Source organism: Microtus oregoni, unplaced genomic scaffold (genome assembly GCF_018167655.1).
Source record: "Microtus oregoni isolate MIOR12 unplaced genomic scaffold, Mior012 000035F_ref0000213, whole genome shotgun sequence".
NCBI lineage: Eukaryota > Metazoa > Chordata > Mammalia > Rodentia > Cricetidae > Microtus > Microtus oregoni.
The window spans coordinates 14021752-14041641 of NW_024543094.1; the positions used below are offsets into that span (position 1 = coordinate 14021752).

At 43.0% G+C, this 19890-nt stretch overlaps 1 protein-coding gene across 4 annotated transcripts in view; it reads right to left on the bottom strand.

Moving 5' to 3' along the window:
• Positions 1-19890, bottom strand: part of Prkcq (protein kinase C theta) — a 131171-nt gene that overhangs the window by 45751 nt on the left and 65530 nt on the right. For all 4 annotated transcript variants that reach the window (XM_041630709.1, XM_041630710.1, XM_041630708.1 and 1 more), the window contains exons 5-12: positions 16572-16734; positions 14769-14800; positions 14593-14678; positions 13236-13365; positions 8882-8991; positions 8039-8156; positions 6988-7160; positions 2524-2697 (exon numbers count right to left, since the gene is read on the bottom strand). In XM_041630709.1, coding sequence (XP_041486643.1) covers positions 2524-2697; positions 6988-7160; positions 8039-8156; positions 8882-8991; positions 13236-13365; positions 14593-14678; positions 14769-14800; positions 16572-16734 — 986 coding nt within the window. The remainder of the gene's footprint in view (positions 1-2523; positions 2698-6987; positions 7161-8038; positions 8157-8881; positions 8992-13235; positions 13366-14592; positions 14679-14768; positions 14801-16571; positions 16735-19890) is intronic.

The window sequence follows — 19890 nt, forward strand, 5'->3', positions numbered from 1 at the left end:
CCAGAAGTCTGATTCACCAAGAAGCTAATCTGGGGAGTGGGCAGGGCTGATGACCGCCTTTTCCTTTCAGAGGGGCCCTTCTGGAACAGCCTGCAGGCCTTCTGGCTCCTGTCACTGCTGAGCCTGATCCCTTTCCTTAGTCTTAACTCAGAAAAACATTGTTTCCCTTCTTCCTTCTCTTATTCTTTCAGACCCTGTCATAATGATTTCCCTGGGCATTTCTCACTCATTTCCTGAGGCCTGGCCCCTCCTACCATGTGTCTGCTTGCTGACCTTCACAGCTAAATTACTAACAAACAAAACAACAACAAAAACTTCAGTGGCTATGAAGAGTTTGGCATGTTGCTGATCTGACAGCTTAATTAAAACATCTTTGGGACTGTCTCTAGCTTCCTAAGAACCCTTGCTTCCCCACCTGTGTATCAGACCTAACATTCTACAAATAGATATAAGCCTTTGCAAATGTATTAACTTCACAAAACCCTGTTCTCTACCAATGGGAGGGCAGAGGATGCTGTCTGATAGCATTTGAGGCCTATAGGAGACATTCCACACCCCCTTCCGTTTTGCTGTAATTACCTCTCTATTGTTTCAAGCAATGTATTTTAAAAGAAATGTCTTGATGATTTTCTTTGTTCTGCTACTATAAAGCTCCATGAATTTGCTTCTTTGTTGGGAACATTAACCTGGCTCTTTGTTTCCTGGGCCACAGTCACTCAAATTTGGTTCTAGAATAAACTATCTCTTATTCCTGCATGATTTCCTCTCTTCTTCTCCATCTCCCTTCTACAGGCAACTGCTAAAATTTACAGCTTGCCTGCCTTGTTGTTCTTCTTCCAAAGACGATTAAACTGGTCCTTGGGCTGTTTTCTGAGTCCTTTTAAAATTCTTTTATTAATGAGACTAAGAACTCCAAAAGGAAGGCCCAATTTCCCTGGTAACAGTATCAGCACTGTCTTATAAAGTAGGGGATGCTTTGGGGCCAGTAGGCCCCACAGTGCTTCAGACGTAGGTCTGTTCAGTAAATCTTCATTTTAGTCTGGATATGTTGAACAATATTCACATATGCGAGGGAATGAATACAACAAGATGTTAAAAATGGAGGTTATAGACTGGTGGGTATTTACAGTGGATTGTTACTTCTCTGAAGGAGCTCATGAAGGTGAGGAAAAGTCTAGAATGATAGGCTTTAGAGTGTTAATGGTAAGTCTATCTAGGGTAGGATTATAAATCTTTGAGAGCCTTCCAAATTCTCTAGAGTGCTATGAGTCCAAAAAACACAATTGAGGTTTTGTCCATAAGAGAAAAGGTGATGGGGGCAGAGTTTCCTAGGAATGGGAGCAACTTCTGAGAAAGCCAGCATAAGGGAGGGGCCAGTGTCCACCTTGTTCCACCTCTCTCACCCACAAACTCATACTAACACCCCACCTTTTCTGATAGTCTTTGTGAGATCTGGTGCCCTCTTGAGGAAGAGACCTGGTCGGTTGCCCTCATCAACTTAGATCATGAAACCCAATATGGACAAGTTCAACAGACCCGCCATATAAGGGCTGCTCATGCATGCTTCAGCATTGCCAGGGTGTAAATCTCCTTACTTCATTCAATAGTGATTATTAGTTTTTATCTGTTTTCCCTTCTTTTTGCACCTTTAAATACATGTACAGTAGATTAAAGAGTGGAACATCATGTAGGAGCCTTGTTCTTATAACAGATTAAATCAAAACAAATGATGTGCATAGAGACAGACCTGGCAGCAGGTGTCTCTCCCCACACACAACCTTTATAATTCAAGTCATGCTTCCATGGTGCTTAGAAGCGATGAAACTTTCTGAGACGGACATAAGGAGGCCAGACTGAAAGGTGAGAACAACATGAAGACACTGCCCCATTTTTCTGCATGTGGGAGCCACTCGAGGGGCAGCACTTGTCAAACAAAGGGAGAGAAAGTGAATCTGAGCAGAAAGTGGAGTTATACAGATGCCCTGGTAGGCAGACAGACAGGGAGAGGAGCCATGGCTAGGTACTAAAGGTTGTGACCTTCCAAGATGGCTGGCCTCTTCCTCAACTTCCTGACCTGAGACAAAAGCCCAGAAGTATAAAGCAAAGGTCTTGTGGGCTTTTTCTCCCGCTTGCCGGTACCCTGCTGATGGACTGACTCACCAAGTTCAAGGCTCCATCAAGACGTGTTTGCATAACAGTTTATACAATAAACAAACTAACCCTAAATCTGGGGAGGAAAACCCTTTGGAGACTTAAAAATCTCCAGGCCCTGTGAAGAGTCTGGATTTTCAAGTTCCCAGTCCGCTTCTGCTTTGCGGAGGGTCTTTTTCTCTGTGTGTCTGTGGCATGTCTCTGTTTGATCAACCTCAGGGAAAGCCGTTGTTCAACTGATGATTCTGCGTACAGGGTTTGAGATTCCTCTGCTGCTCCCTGTTTATCTCTGGACTTTCCACACATTTTAATTCTTTAATTGGCAGAGAAAAGGAACCCGATTAGAACCCTTAGAGCATAAGAAAAGCATACCTTGGTCTGGAATGTGCAGAACATGTGTGTGAGAAACGGATGCTCCCAAGCCAAGGACAGAACTCTCTTCTCCACCATGGTACACTCGACGTCATCATCCATTAACACCACATCCTTCTTTAGGGCTTTAATTGCGAAAAATTGATTGGTTCTCTTGAACTCTGCTAGGAAGACCTAGAAGGAAGCGAGACAGCAACTTGGTTTCAGAATATGGATTTCCACATATTAAAAAAGACAAAACAGGGTTTAGGAGAGATCTGTGCCAGGTGGGGAAAAGAAAGGCCTCTGGTCTCTGTCCTGGATAGTGTCTAACTGTTTAGGATAGCACTGCAGAGTTTCAGATCATCTTACCTTTGCAAGGATTTTACAAACTGTAGATGTATTTGGAAGGTTCTTATTAATGCATACTCAGTTCCTGTCCTGGATAGTGTCTAACTGTTTAGGGCATCACTTAAAAGTTTCAGATCATCCTACCTTTCCAAAGGTTTCACAAAACTGCTATGCATTTGGCGGTGATTATTTTTATTATTGTTTTATTTTTTTGAGACAGGGTTTCTCTTTACATAGCCTTGACTGTCCTGGAACTAGCTCTGTAAACTAGCCTGGCCTCGAACACAGAGATCCACCTGTCTCTGCCTTCTAAGTGCTGGGATTAAAAGCATGTACCACCACAGTTCAGCTTGGAAGGTTATTCTAACGCATGAGAATCGTGAAGCTGGGTTGTAGCTCGACCGGTAGAGTGCTTACCTAGCATGCAAGAAGCACTTCAGAGACTAAATATGGTGTGTGTCTTTAATCTTAGCATTTGGGGGGTGAAGGAAGGGTGGAGAAATCGCAAGTTAAAGGTCATCTTTGGCTACGTGGTGAGTTTGAGACTATCCTGAGCTACACAATAGGACTCAGAACAACTCCTAGTTCTGAACACTGCAGGATAGGTATTAATGATATTGATACTAAAGATAATGTAATTGATAAGTATAACTTGATCAAATTCATGGAATTACTTTGGGGACGATCTAACCCCAGAGTTTATTTTCCCATTTGATTTGCTGTCTCAGATGGTACCAGACACCAGATGCCATATAACGGAGAGTGTAAACAATTTTAGACTTGTGAAGCAGACAGGAGAGGACTCTTGGCAGTTGAAAGGACACGCCATTTATATAGCTCTGAGCATATAAGAAAGCCATTGACCTCTTTGGGCTTTTGTTTCCCAGCTTTAAAGGTGTGTAGGGTTGGGTGTGGGGCGTCCTTATTCACTGAATCACAGGATTATGGTAACCCCCAAGTGAGCCATGATGGAGTAGAGTGATTCAGCAGCTGTAAAATGATTTCCAAATAAAAGTCATAAAAGCTTTTGTATTATTTTAAAACTGTGATGTCACATGAACTTGAACTCCTAATCTTTCTGCTTTCACCTCTGCAATGCTGAGATTACAAGGTTGCAGGCCATGCCTGTTTTTTTTTTTTTTTTTTTTTTGCAGTGCTGAGGATCGAACCCGGGACTTTCTGCATGCTAAGTAAGCAATCTTGTTACCAACTGGTCTACATTCCCAGCACTGCACGCATAGTATCATTTTATTAAACCTAGACCCTTGCATTTTCAGTGGCACCATTGCATGTTTGTTTGTTAATGTGTGGTGTGGATGAGTATGGAAAACTGTGATGTTCCTTTTGTTTGTTAATGTGTGGTGTGGATGAGTGTGTGTGTGTGTGTGTGTGTGTTGCAAGTGCCCAAGGAGCCCAGAAGAGGCCTCCAGAGGCTCTGGGGCTGGAGTTACAGGCAGTAGTGAGTGCCACACGTAGGTGCCAGGAACTGAATGCCAATCCTTTGTATGAGCAATACCTGTTCTTAAACACTGCGCCATCTCCCAAGCCCTGGGAGCTACAAAAACTCTTAACATTTTATTTCTTTTAGAAAATGTCAAAATCAATGGTGCCAAACTGAAAATGCAATGGTGCTGAACTGAAAATGCAATGGTGCCACTGAAAATGCAATGGAGCTGAACTGAAAATGCAATGGAGCTGAACTGGATGCAATGGTGCTGAACTGAAAATGCAATGGTGCTGAACTGGATGCAATGGTGCTGAACTGAAAATGCAATGGTGCCACTGAAAATGCAATGGAGCCGAACTGAAAATACAAGAGTCTAGGTTTAATAAAATGATACTATGCGTGCGGTGCTGGGAATGTAGACCAGTTGGTAACATGATTGCTTACTTAGCATGCAGAAAGCCCTGGGTTCAACCCTTAGCACTGCAAAAAACCAGGCATGGCCTGCAATCTTGTAATCTCAGCATTGTAGAGGTGGAAGCAGAAAGATTAGGAGTTCAAGGTCATTCTTCTGCTGTGCGGTGAATTTGAGATCAGCCTGGACAGCATGAAACCTTGGGATTTTTTTGTTTGTTTTGTTTTAAAAAAGAGATGCACAGTTGTCTCTGACCGATCACTTGGTAGAGTGATTGGAGCTTGGATGAGAACTCAGACTCATACATGGTGTTGATATTGCCAGAAAATATGCAATTGGTTAGCACTGGCTTAAAAGCAGATTGGAAACCATAGCAGACTACCGTTTTGGTTAGAAGCCATGTTTTCCACAGAGAGTCAGAAAAATGATGAAATGCGAGCTCTTGAGAACTCTTAGTATTCTAAGAGAGATGGGTCAGCTGGAGTTCTGCCTTCTCAGTGTGCAGGGTCTGGCATCTCAGGGCAAAGTGGCACCATGCATTCCGCAGAGTAGGGAGGTACCTAGAGAGAGCCCAGGATGTCCCCAGGGATACTTGCCAAGACATGTATGTTTAGCTTATTAACTTTGTTCAAATGTAGAGATCCACAAGGGAACAAAAAGAGATAAACATTTCATTAACAGAATTCCTCTGTTGGTAATTGTTTCTTTTAGCACCCTGTCCTAAAACCAGCCATAAACTAAGAGCCAAGAAGGCAATTGTCTTCTACATAAAGCCCTTTCAATTTTTATCAGGTTATAATTGTGCATTAATTGCTGCTAAATGATAATAAAGATAGGCTGTAAAATTGCCTATTGCACTCATATTAACACTGAAAGAACTCTTGTGGTCTGCGTTATTGTGGAACTGAAAAGAGTTCATGGATCCGAGCTACTGCTTGCAGGGCAGAGTAGGTTTTGTGAGAAGAAAACGCATTAGCGTTCAAATGCAAACATGCCGGAACACAGTATGACTCAGCCATGGTGGAGACTCCGGTACACTTGAACCTGTTTACTGTAAAATACACTGGGGAGACGCTGCTGCCAAAATCTGGTCAGCAGGTGCTTAGCTGGCTTTGGATTCCCGCAGTCATGGGAGAGTGGCCCATGGTTAAAATTTTCCTAGGAGTTCTGTCTAATGCTTTAAAAATAGCTAGGAACCATAGTAATAAATTACATATCCGTAATGTCGAAGATACCCCAAAGCCTATATTTTATCATGTCCCCCTTTATAGTCATTAACTTGGAAATTTTCTGTTGTCACCAATGACTGAATTTTCTTTAAGTGTCCACGAGTTTGCATGCACTGCGGAGCATGACAGGGGAGTCTAGAGGTCAGCCTCACACGCTGTTCCTCAGGAGCTGTCTGTCTCCTTTTGTTGAGACAGGGTCTCTTGTTTCCCTGGGGCAGACTAAACTGGCTAGGCTGGCTGGCCAGCAAGCCCAAGGGATCTTCTGGTCTCTCTGCTTCCAGTGCTTGGTTGACAAGCACCTGATGCCAAACCTGATGTTTGCATGTGGGTTCTGGAAACTGAACGCGGGCCCCTCAGCTTGCAACTCAAGTGCTTCACCAAATATCTCTCAGGCCTGAGGATGGCTGCTTTTTCTTCATCTCCTTTCTCTCATTTTTCCTTTCCTCAGTCTGTACTTGCTCTCTATGACTGACAGAGGCAAGTTATTTCCCCTATCCCTGCCCTGTGAGTCGCAAGAAGGGTGGGGAACAGGGACTTTCCCCAAGGTACATTTTCTAAGACTTCCCCTAACTACAGTGTTAGTGCCCGAGCTGTGTCTTCTCCCTTCTCCTCTTTATGAGCCAAGGTGAAATCTTGGCCCTAGCACTTCTGAGTGTGAAAACGTTTGGAGATGGGTCTTTAAATGGGTATTAAGGTCATCTGAAGCTACTGGGCAATACTCTAGGCACAGGGAATAAGCAATAAAAACAACAACAACAGAACCAGCATGAACATGGCCACTTCCTAGATTCTTTGGTGCTCAAAGATGTCAAACTCAAGAGCATGTGATGTATGTGGACTTAAAGCAAATGGCGTTGGGGCCAAATAGCCAGAAAACAGAGGCTGCTATTAACACAGAATCACTCAGCTTCCCAGTTAATGCTGGGTGCTCTCCGTTTGTTCCCAACACATTGGGGGTGCGCTCTTGGCATGCACCCACACCGTCTGGTCCTAGGAATTTAGCATCACCTACTAGGGGATTTAGTCTGGAGTCCTTGAGAGCATACCTTGCCAAAACTCCCTTTCCCCAACATTTTGTGCAGGACAAAGTCATCAATCTTCAGTTTCAGCTGCAGAGAGGCTCTTGGCATGTTCACTTCAGGTTCAGGAGGACGGTCCGGAGGGTGGTCCGTTTTATCCATTCCATCCAAAGGGGACTCCCAGGAAATTCCCTGGGGTTCTGCAAATGGCAAATAGTTGTTAAACAGGAATGGCTACTTTTACTGTAGTCACTTAGGATACCCATACATTTTTTTTTGTTTATTCTCATGTCTCATTCTGAGATTCAGTCTAATTCAGTTGAACTCTTCTCCAGCTGTCTGTAAATCTGCCATTTTGGGTATAGATTATGTCTCTGTTTCTAGTCAATGGCCTGAGAAAGGCTAGACTCAATTAAAGGCTATGTATGAAAAGGGAGAGAGAGAGAGAGAGAGAGAGAGAGAGAGAGAGAGAGAGAGAGATAGAGATAACTTATTTAATATTTTCTAAGTCCAAAGAACATATTTTATAATGTTTGCTGATAGTACTCAGTTCCCAGAATCACACAGGTGCATTTTTCCCTTGCAGTTCTTTTAAGTAGTAGGCACAAGGCAAAGGTTAAGGCTGAGAACCTGACTCTTTTCCTTCCTGTCTTGAAACCTCATAGAAGAGTCTCGAAGGTGTAGAACAACACTGATGCGCCCCCCCCTCTTCATCTTGCTTTACAGAAGATTAATGTCTGTAAAACCATTTAACATGGGTAGGAAGTGACATTCTAGACACACCCTCTCCCACCAGCAACCCCCTCACAATGAACTCTGAGTTCTGAGCATTTTGGTTTTACTCTTAAAGAGAGGAGTAGAAGGAGGAGAAACTGCAATCAGGATGTATTGTATGAGAAATGAATGTATTTTCAGCTGAGAAAAAAAATAGGGACTTCAAAGTTTGTATTGGATCTGTAATCTTAAAATAGAGGAAAAGGACGCTTATCATGAAAAACTCAAATCCAGAGAACACAGGGTCAGGTTGATCAGAACAAGTGACTGGCACTGACTGACAGTCAACCACGGTGATAGCTACCTCTTTTCCCAGGTGTGGGTACGCACGGTGGCCTGGTTTCATTTTTGATGGAGCATGGGAGACCGATTTCAACTGGGCCTTCTCGGAAGATGTGTTCTGAATCTCTTAAGGAGCGAGCCTGAACCATAAAAACAGGGTCAGCGAGCCCAACCACCTGTAGTTGCCACCATCTCCCCCTCACAGAAAGTGTGCTGTGCTTGTCCACAGGACAAAGGACATTGAAGACTTTTAAATGAGCTGGACAGCCAAAGCTTTTCTTCCCTTAGGATTCTTTGTCTTGCAAGCATCTATAGCATTTAATGCATCAGCAGTAGGAACTTAGTTCCTTTTCACCCTTCAAGGGGACTAGCTGGACTCTTCCATACAAGTGAACTCATTCCATAACAAGTAAGGGCAGGAAAGAAGGTCAATGATGAAAAAGCTTCTATAGAAGGTAATTCTAAGCCTCAACGAGAACTGGTTCTAAGAGATGGGAATTTAACCTCTGACAAGGTGTAAATGGCCAGGCAGAAGTCACCTAGACTCAGTGTCCTGGGAGAATTCTGAAGATAATTCCAGGAAGCAGATCCTTTTCCTCCAGCTTTGTAGGTAGTTCTAATATTTAGATATATGGCTGGCAGTAAATCCTCGATAATTTTAATGAATTCTAGGAAGAGTTTAAGATATTGTAAATAGACCCACAGATGCATGAAGGCAGTAAGCATCTCAAAGGTGGCAATATGGGCAGGAAGATGAAAAGAGAGAGGCAAGTGTTCAGAAGGACACCCTGGGACATCCTGTACTTGAGTGGGCCCTTGTTGAGTGGACACAGGGAGGATCTCAACAGCCCCTTGTCTGCTTCACCTGTTGGGTGCTTTCAATCATTGCTAGTGCTTCAGCCATTAGCTTCTGGTTTATACCACAGAGGTTGGCGACCTTTGTCTGGCATCGGTGGTGGACGTTCATGCCACATGCTGAAAGGAAGAACACAGCCGGTGAGGAGGAAGAAAAGAAGGCCCCGGGGGCTACACAGTGACATCTTGAGGGAGCATTACAGTCTCATTTCTAGGCAAGAAAGTCTGTGGTTGGCATTGCATCTGAGATGGACTGTGGATAGAAGCCCTAAGCTGACATTGGTTCTGTTGAACCATCTATGGATGGGTCTATTGACTAGAAAACATTAGGAGAGAAGAGGGTGCCCTTCCATTCCAGTCTGGAGACTAAGTATCCCCTTTCCCAGCTGTACTGGTGGAGTTTCTCTGCTCTTTGGGGTGATGTTTAAGTTTCGGCCTCAGCCTGAAGAAGGGGAATGGATAGGGATGAGGTGGTACTTGTGTAAGTGAGGGGATAGGAGTGGGCATGATCTTCTGGCCTCTTTGTTAATAAACTTCCTGACTAGTGATGATGGGGCCGAGCAATGAGGGCGCAGGTCTGAGCCCTGGCTACTGGGGGGCCATCCAGGATGGCTGAGCCTCCTGTAAACAGAACTCAGAGTCTGAATGGCATTTTAGAAGGGCAACTGTGGACCCAGGAATGAAGGAAGCAATTTGGTGGATTGTGATGCCAGGAGAAGTTATAGTAGTGACTCTAGAGAGACTGGACCTAAGCACTGACCTCAGATTTGATGAAATCAGACCATATTCCACAGAAGCCATCGGAAGGAAGTCACAGACTTCATCACTGGGGTTTTAGATGGTGATGCCAATGTCAACCTGGCAGTTGGATGGAGGTTGTGCCTCAGTTTTCAGGCCCCCAAGAAATGCACCCCCAGATATTGTGCAATTACAGGAAGGGCAGAGGACCTCTACGGTTATTGGAATTGTGCTTCAGTTAAATATTGAGGTCATGAAGAAAAGTGTATTTCTTACATACGAGTTGAAGTCTTAACTTTACATCTGCAGCATAGTTAACAGAAAGAGGCTCAGAGAACAGAGCACACCTTCAACTTTGTACATCTTATAAGATGTAGTTTTTAATTTTTCCACAGAAAAAGAATGACAAGTGGTTAATACATGAGTGGGGAGGACAGTGTTTCCTGGTCACAGCTGACCTTGCATGAGCTTGAACAAAAATCCCCAAGGGTTTCTGAGTAGAATCTCTGGTACTATATATAATCTCCCCCCTCCCTCCCTCTCTGTGTGTGTCCCTCTCTTTCTGATGGCTCTCTCTACAGGGCTAATGCTGTCTACATAGACTATTAGCTCTTACACCCTACAAGCACCCTGCTTCACAAGTCCTGATAACAACACCATCCCGGGACCTTGCAGCCCTTCTTTTGTCCTGTGTGTCCTCGCGAGCCCACGTAAAGACCACTTTTGGAAAAATTTCCTTTTGAAAGATCACCATTATACTTTACACTAGAAAGACTGGCATACGGATTCTAAGCTCCAGCAGACGAAAGGAACTCTAACCTCAGGTGTTACTTGCTTCTACCAAAGTACTTAAAGCACTGCACCAGTAGAATTAGGCAGTTAAGACCCCAAACTTAGTCTCCACTGCTTATTAACAAGTCACGAGCATAGAGTTTCACACAGTGACTGCAGTTCAGCAAGCACAACTTCTCTTTCATCATTATAATGTATTACATCATCATATACTAAAACATCTAGGTGGGACTGGAAGGTGGCTCACTGACTAAGAGCACTTACTGCTCTTGTAAAGGGTCTAGTTTAGTTCCCAGCTCCTATGTCATACAGTTCACAACCTCCTATAACTCCAGCTCCAGGGAATCCAATACCCTCTTCTGACCTCCACGGACACTTGGACTCACATGCACTGACATACACACACACAGACACATATACACAATTTCAGATAAAACTAAATTTTAAAAGAACAAGATGAAATTGTGGCAGCCTTCACCTTTTAGATAGTCCATATTCTTCTAGATAGTTCATCATAAAAATAAATAAAACATTATCTATGCAAATAAATTCCATTTGCTACAAAAATTCATTTAAAGTAAAATCTTTTAGGCATATTTAAAAACTTTAATATTGGCAGTAAAAACTCTGCCTTGTTGATATAACTACATTGGATTTGTTCGTGGGGTTTTAAAGCTTCTATTTTGTTGCTGTTGAGACAGTGTCTTGCAATGCAGGCCAGGCTGGCTTTGAACTAGACATTCTCCTGTCTCAGCTTCCCATGTGATGGGAGTATAGAGATGTAAGTAAGACACCAGTTGAGAATTAGGTACATTGGGATTTTTATTTTACTCTGCTCCTTAAAACTGTAGCCAGATCTAAGCTTGACTCTGATGCTCAGGAAGAGACCTTCCTTCCCTTTATAACACCATGGGTCTTTGTTACTAACCTATCAGGTGGAAACTTGACCTCTGTGATCGCAAATAGTCCCTTCGGATGACTATTTTCATGGGAATTATGGTGGAGAAGGAAAGAAGACAGCGTAGAGGCTGGGGAGGCAGGGCACTCAAGGAGATGACTATGAGGCAAGGAGAGGGTAAGGCAAAGAGAGAGGACTAAAGATAACTCAGGGAAGGATAACTTAGAACAGTCAAGAAGAAAGGGTGAGTCCTGGTGGAGAAAACGGGAATATGACAAACAAAAATGGACCTTGAAATGAGAAAGGGGAGGGAGGGAGGGAAAATGGGGGAAGGAGAGGGAATAAAAGAGAAGAGGGAAGGGGGGTATATGAAATACAGATCTCAGGAGAGGGGGAGGGGATGGAATGGGAAGGAAAGAATGTTAGAGCAAAGCAAAGCATGTCAGTGTGAAACAATGCCAAGGAACCTTCATGGAGGTTCTAAGCTTTGCGATCATGCTGTCAGATCAGTTCTGTCTTAACGAGTAGGCACCGGGGTTCCCGGGAAGTGAGACCTGACTGCGAGATGGTCATTTGCCTTTCTGTTTCTACAGCTAGGATATTTGGACATTATTGTTACCTAAGAATTAATAATATATTCCATAAGCCTGCATGTCAAAGTTTTCTTTATAAGCAGTCATATGAAGGAAATGACACAAACAGGACTTTGGGGCTTATCAAGGGATTCTTAAGGTGAGTTCTGACTGGCCAGTCACTACTGTGGTAATAATCGGTAAACCTAACTCCTCTCCTTGTCTCCGCTAAGATGCCATACTCCCCCAGGTACATGGACAGTACTGAGGCAAGGAAAGGGAGACAGAAGAGGATGATCTACTTTTAAAAGGCCATCTCCAGCTCTTCAAAGAGAAGAGAAATAAGAAATGCTGCAAAGTAAAATAAAAGGCTAATATATTTAATAGTTCGCCATCAGAAAGGTCTTTTTATGTGCTAAGAAACTGTCCCACCTCCTCCTTCTCTTTCACTGGTAAGGCAGGTGCTTTGCTGATCTTTATTAGACACTTTTGCCCTCGTGACCCCCTAGTTGTAGTATTTCGGTTTTTTAAATGTGAGAGTTTTAGATCAAGAATGCCTTGTTTCTCTTTTCAGTGTAGGTCTGAGTACCTCCACATTCAGAGAATGGTAGCAGCATGTATATAGATACAATAAAAAGATAATCTATACTCATTATATCTTAGTTCTGCTCTAATTCAAACCCCAGAGGAAGGCCTAGGGTGGTGACCCTGTCTCATCTGGGCCCTTGGTGTTCACAGACATAGTTGATGATGTACTCTGTAGCTAAAGTCCCAGAGCTCCTCTCACCGGAGCCATTCACTGCTCAAAGGGACACACGTGCTTACTCCTTAATGAGGCAGCAGAAATAATTCACTAACCAATGCTAAAGAGGAGAGCAGGGGCTTCGAACGAGTCAATCTACTAGAATTAAGATGGAGGTAGCACAGAATCTAAGATTGGGGCAGAGTGGAGAGTCCTTGGCAGAGTCAAAAGAGGAAGGCTGTCATTTCACTCCAGGACTACTGAACATAACATTGAAATATGGGGTCATGATCTTTGACCTTGACTCTGAGCTATTGCGCTTTGGCCTTGACCTGTTGAACCCTGATTTTGACCCTAAGCTACTGAGCCTAAACTTTAAATTTGAGCAGTTATGAACTCTCCTTGGATGTGAAGATGGAGTCATGGCAGGATGAAGATGGAGACATGGCAGGGCAGGAGGATGGTAAAGGAAATCTACGGTCTCACGGAGGTGGCATCCATCTTGGTGGGCACACAAAGATGGGGACAGAGGTCATCACTCTCGAGCCTCTCGTCTTCCCTCCATGATGCACGGGCGGCATCAGGCTATGCGCAGGACCCACACCCACCCCTCGGCACTCACCGTCACACTTGAGACCTTGCCTCGCCAGCCCCCACAGCAGGGTCCCGCAATGCTCGCAGAAGGTCGGGCTCTTGTAGTTGTAGACTTTGAATCTGTGCGGCATGTCGATCTTGAATCGCTCCTTGTGGAACTGAAAGAATGATGGAGACCTGACTGCACGTGTGTCCCTAGGTCTCAACTTCCCACAATCTCCTAGATGTACGGCTCACAGCGATGGTAGTGAAAACATGTGTAGCAAGGGGCATTTAGCCATCAGACTGCCTACCACCTTCCTGAGGTACCTGAAGGAGCCTGCAGCTCTTCCAGGTGAGGGCACATGTGGTATCATGTGTCAAAGCATGTACCAAGCACCAGGAGGCTCATAGCTGGTGTCTGAGGCAGCTATCTTGACAGATGGGGCGACCATGTCAGGAAGAGGGGATACGGACCCTTTTTTCAAATAGGAGCTAAGGAAACATGCATTTGCTACTGCACAATGCTGTTAAAGAACATTAGGTCAAAATGGAGGAACACCTGAATGTTGAGAGGTGACCCAATGGCCTCAGATATGACAACTGGAGTCTCCTGATCTGATTTTTGGGCAGGAGAACCAAGTAACCACACAGGGTTAATGAACACCTGTAGGGTGAAGAGCTAGAATTGAGAACCATGAGCAAATTGCACAGTAGGATTTGAGGACTTGGTCAGGACAAGTAGTGAAAAATATTTTATATTGATTACATATTGATTATATATTGAAATAGTAATAGACTTGGCTCAATTAAATATATGATTAAAATGATTTTACTTGTCTATCCTTTAGATGACTTTGTTGATTCTTGTGGCACTGAAGTAAGGGCTTCCTCTCACATGCTAGGCAAGTATGCTACCACTAAGCCATAATGCCAGCCTGTTTTGGACTTTTTATTTCTACACAGAGTCCCATTGAATCACACAGGCTGGCCTTGACCTCAATTTGTTCCTTAGACAGGCCTTGAACTTGTAATCTTCCTGCCTCAGTGTCCTGAACTGGTCCTATGGCACCATACCGTACTGTCTGTTTCTTCTTTACCGTCGCCACTTGGAAGGTTAAAATTTCACACATGGCTCTCATTTGACTTCTATGGGACAGTACTATTCCAGGGTTAGGGGAATAACAGAACACCAATGATAACATCCTCTTGAAGGTGCAAGAAGTAAAGATAACCCGGAGAACAAACTATTAAGGTCTAAAACACATATCCATTTAACTCAGTTTCTTGACAGCTTATTTTCCCCAGAGACTCTGGTAACTATTGAGGTTGAGAGTGAGGTGGGCCATCTGACTTGCTGGAAAAGGTGGAGAGAGTAAGGAAATGGAATCTAATTACGCCAGTACCATGGTTTCTCGGCTGTTGATAGCTGAGCCTGTGCACTTGGCGATCACTTTGTCGATGCACTTCTTGTGAATTGCTGCATTACATTCTGAAAAGAGACAATTGCCACTTGTGATTTCTGGAGGAACAATTCAATGCAAAGAGTACTGAGGATACAGCAGGAATGCCTTGTACTTACGTCGGCACTGGTAGCCCTGCTTGTTCAGCCCCCTGTAACAAAGCAATGTGGGATTTAAATGCATGTTCACATAGACAGTCGCAGCAGAAATGGTCTATAGGTAAATGAGATCTTGACATTCCTAAGACCACAGAGGATTTCCTCTGTGTCCACATGCATCACTTGCTAAGAAGGTAGTTTAAGTTTATGTTGTTTTACTTAAATTTTTAAAATCAATTGAATGAGATTAATTTTCTTATCATCTTTGCATTGTCAAGCAAACGGTTTACAACTCCAGACCAAATGTATTCCAAGATCCTAGCAATAAATTTCTTGCTCTTCGAGCAGATGAGGGGGGGGGGACTTGATCGGGGGAGGGGGAGGGAAATGGGAAGCGGTTGTGGGGACGAGGCAGAAATCCTTAATAAATAAATAAATTTAAAAAAAAATCTTTGACCCTGATATCTCCAAGAACATCTATCTTGCCACACATGCAGACAGCAGATAAGAATATTAAATCTTGCCTATTTTCTAAGTCCAAAGACTATTTTCTTGTTATTAATATTGCAAAGGAGATGTAACTCATTTGTTTTGCCTCTGTGTTTACATGTATTTCTCTAAATATTGAAATACATTTTAGGTTGACCTAAAAAAAAATTTCTATGCTCCTCACTAAAAAGTCAATACCTCGTTTAATTATGAGTGAGTCACTCCCTCACTCATTCTTGGCTTATACACAGATGAACGCACTTATCTGTAAAATATCTATTTCCTCATTCTGAGAGTCTAAGAATATCTGCTATCTAGAAAGCAGCACTGTTGATTAGAAACAAAGGAGGACCGAGTGATTAGAGGAAAAACAATTAATGAAAGTTCATCCTAATCTGCTGGCTTGAGGAGACCCCACGAAGTCTCTCGTGCACTAATGATTCTGCAGGAGCCCGAGGGGACCAGCATCTCTTAGCGGGCACAGATGTTGAGAGCAGAAACAGGCATCATTTCGCTCCCCTCTACCGTAGCTTTTGCTGTGTGGTTACACTGATCTCCGAGATGAAGACAGCCAAGAGCTTCATTGCAGCCATTTGTTACTGCGGGAGAGTGCTGTGCGATGCAGAGAGCAGCAAGGCAGCGGTCAAGGCAGCGGTGGAGCTATTGCAATGATGAAGGTGTTGACTGCAAAATCTCACAGCTCTGCTCGCAATAACAATACACCCTCATCTGCTCCTTCCCTCATAGACCAGCAGCCTCTCATTTAGTCAGAAACAAAACTCCACTGCATGGGAAATGTCCCAAAGCCATGTGCTGTTTTGGAACCAGGAACTGAACCATAAAGAGATGGGATCTGGCAGAAGGAAGTGAGGTCACTGGAGTGTGCCCTTGGAAGGAATGCTGGGACCCTGGTACTTTCTCTCTCCTTTCTTGCTTCTTGGATGCTTTAAGGAGTCATGGGTAGCCCTGTCCTGCCTCAATGTCTTGCCTTGTCTCAGACCTAAAATAAAAGGGGCAGGCAAATTTTATTGAAACTGTCAGCCCAAATGAGCCTTCGCTTCCTAAAAGTGATAGATAGTCTTGGGTGTTTTGTCATAGTCAAGGAAAGCTAACTCATGGAATACTCTCTCTGGAGTGGGTTCCCCTCTTCAAGAGTCACGTTATAAAAACCTTGTGTTGAATCAGGCTCTTTAGACATTTTCAGTGCTGGTGAGCCCATTGACCACCATTCGCCAGTACTCGGCCCTTCACCCTCTCTCACGGTAGAGCTCTTAGTGCTAGGCAGTGACAAAATGCATATCTTGAAGTTCGAGAGGAAAACATCAAGTATTGTACCAGACAAACTCATGGCAGACAGAGCAAAACGTGGGCTGAGGGAAAAACGTGGCTGTGAACTCATGGCACTTCACGTGGTGGACTTTGGCCTGCTTGATGGCTCCTCGGCGATGATGCAAGGCGAAGAATCCTTCGTTCTCAAAGTCGCTCATGTCCTTTGTGTCTGTGGAGAGAGAGAAGGGATGCAGTGATGCAACATGATGGTCACAGCGGGGCAGAGAGGGTGGGCACTTGAGGAGAAGCAGAACAGTAAGTGCTGAGCGCACAGTGGCCTTTCAAGGGCTTGTAGGGATGGGAATGGCCCTAGGCTTCTGTTATTAATTTGGCAGTATGGAATCGCTGCAGGAAGCATTACTAAAGGTTTGGATTGGTCCATTGTTTGCTTCTCTAACTCAGTTAGCCCTCTTGAGTTTTTAAACCAGAATCCTGACATTTCAAGTCTGTACTTCCACAGAGTATTGTGACTGACAGTGACGTGAGGAGAACAGAGAACTCTGGTGCCAGGACGCCTTGCATAGCGTTGGGTTTAGGCAGGGTACCAAAGATGGAAAGGCATTACCTAGCCCTTTGCAAGGGCAAAGAACTTTGGGGAGAAGTTTAATATTCTGGTTCTTGTTGGGTATAGCGATCAGATATACGAGCTACAGCCTCTGTTACTGTAGAAAGTGCCAGAAAATTAATAGTTTAAGTTTTACATGCCTAGCTCATCTTGTGTCATTTACTTCACACTGTCAAGTCAGAATGTTTTTTTTCAGTTAGCCCTGGGCTTGTGGGTCTCATTATCCATAGCATCCTATGTTCAGATGAAATTTTCCCAAAGGGTTGAAGGAATCTAAGATGATAGAACCCTGAGAATACCTATAATGCCTAGGCTAATGCTCAAGATGCACAAGGAACACAAAATGGTAGGTCACTAGGTCGAGTAAGAAACACTTCTGCAAAGGGAGAAGAATCAACATGGTAAATAATAAAGAAACAGTGAGAACTGTAATCTATCACTACAGCAAGGATAATAATGATTATAGTGCTTAGAATCATAATTTGTAATAGTTTGGAGATTGTTGGATCACTTGCTGTTTCTTTTTATCTGCAAAAATGGAAATTTAGAATTAGCACTCATTATATTTCAAATACATAAAGAATCAACAATATGGAACTAAATTGCTTCTATCATGGCTCAGCGGTGAGAGGTCTAATCACACGCTTGAGGTGGGTGTCTCTACCAAGGTTCCTTACTTTCCATTGTCAATAGTGGCTGGTTGGGAATGCAAGAGCTAGACACATGAGATTTTGGGCAGGCAGAGGCCTTTTCCTAGGAACCCATCTGAATCTAGTGATCCACTTTAGGGCTCACGTTTCCTTGGCAGCCATTCCTGGGTCTGTTTTACAGAAATCACAAGCGCCTATGTGCAGGGAATTCCCCATACTTTCCTCATAGTTCCTCAGCTGGGCCACAATACTCTGCCCACTACTTTCAGGATAGACTTCAGGTGACTTTATTTGGAGTTAAAAGGGAAATAAACTGGGCTTGGTAAGTGTGAGTGAGAGACTGTCACTAAGTTAATAATTTTCTCCCTCAATTTATGAAATAACTATACAGATAAAGCTATAAATTATGACATGTATATGTCGATTTTTAATAAAATCAGACATCTCTGTTTTAGTTCAGATGTAATGAAATGGAATGAAGAAAGGTATAAGACATGTGTAATTTGTAGAATAAATGAATATTCTAGAGTCCTATATTATATTATTATAAATATGTATATACACCTCTATTATCTAAATCTATACCTATATCATTTATATCTATGTATATAAATAACCTTATATACATTAGACTACAGTAAACTTAAAAGCATTAGAATACTCCAGAAACTAATTTTTCCTTACTCCTTCTACAGGCTCCCTTTAATCCCTAATCTTTACAGTCACTATAAGGGAATGCCTGAGTATAACACAGACTTTCTTTAAATCTCTTGGTATTGGCTGTGTTTATCTCTGAAATGATTTGCTTGGCCTTTTCTTCTGCACAAACAACTCCAGATCTTTTACTTAATTGACTCGTTTGCAGCCAATCAAGCACTGATAGATCCTGAGCATCTAAATTTCTGAGCTGAGCATTCTGCAGAGTTCAGAGGTTTTATTCCTAACCATTGAGCATCTACAGCTAAGCCAGAGAGACACGAAGAACACACAGACAACAGCGCTAATTATAAGAGGCAGCGTGTGATGGTGTAAAATAGATCCAGATGGTTTGTGGGTCTAGGAAAATAAATTACTAAAGAAACCAAGTAGAAGGCCGGGCAATGGTGGCGCACGCCTTTAATCCCAGCACTTGGGAGGCAGAGGCAGGCGGATCTCTGTGAGTTCGAGACCAGCCTGGTCTACAGAGCTCCAGGACAGGCTCCAAAGCCACAGAGAAACCCTGTCTTGAAAAACAAAAACAAAAACAAAAACAAAAAAAAGAAAAGAAAAAGAAACCAAGTAGAGAAAGCTAAGAATTTAAGGGAAAATATTGAAAACTTACAGATCAGGAAAAAAAAAAAAGAATCTTTGGGCATTGACAACTGTCTAAGAAGTTGAAAAAATAGGAACTTGTTCAGAAGGTTCAGTGTCTCAGAGAAAGCTATGTTAGCAGATTGGTCAAGATACATGCCAGATTTTTAGGGTTTAAGAATCAAAAGAACTGGATATGGATATATGCTCCCATCCCTAGCCCAGAAGCAATCTTGGCTTGCTAATCACTTCCAAATGAACATTTAGTTTCTTCCACAGACGTCTTATCAAGAAACAAGCTGCTCCTGGGGTCCACTGCGTGCCTAGCACTAGAGGGTCAGCAGAAAGCTCAGCGGCATCTTTGCAGGTTCCTTGTCTCATAATGTCATATCAGGGCCCTTCCTTTTTTATTATCTCGTTATTTTTTTTACTTTTATTTTTAATATATATTTTTCTTCTCTGTTTTTACTCTGTAAGTCCTTTGCATACATTTTGGCTTCCACTTTAGCATAATTGTGGGATTCTGAGTGTGTAAATGAGTGGATCTCTGTTTCCTGTGCCTTCTCCTGTGCTCTTTTCCTTCTGTTTTTCCAACTCTGATGTGTTGATTTCTGTTTCAGATTGTATTATATTTTATTTTGCTTTGCTTTATTGCCATCCCATAGAAGCCTGTTTGCTTTCTAGTGAGATATAAAAGGGGTGGAGCTGGATAGGAGGATAGGTGGGGAAGACCAAGGAGGAGTAGAGAGAGGGGAAGCCATAATCAGTATATATTATGTGAGAAAAATAATCTATTTTCAATAAAAGAAAAAAATGGGGA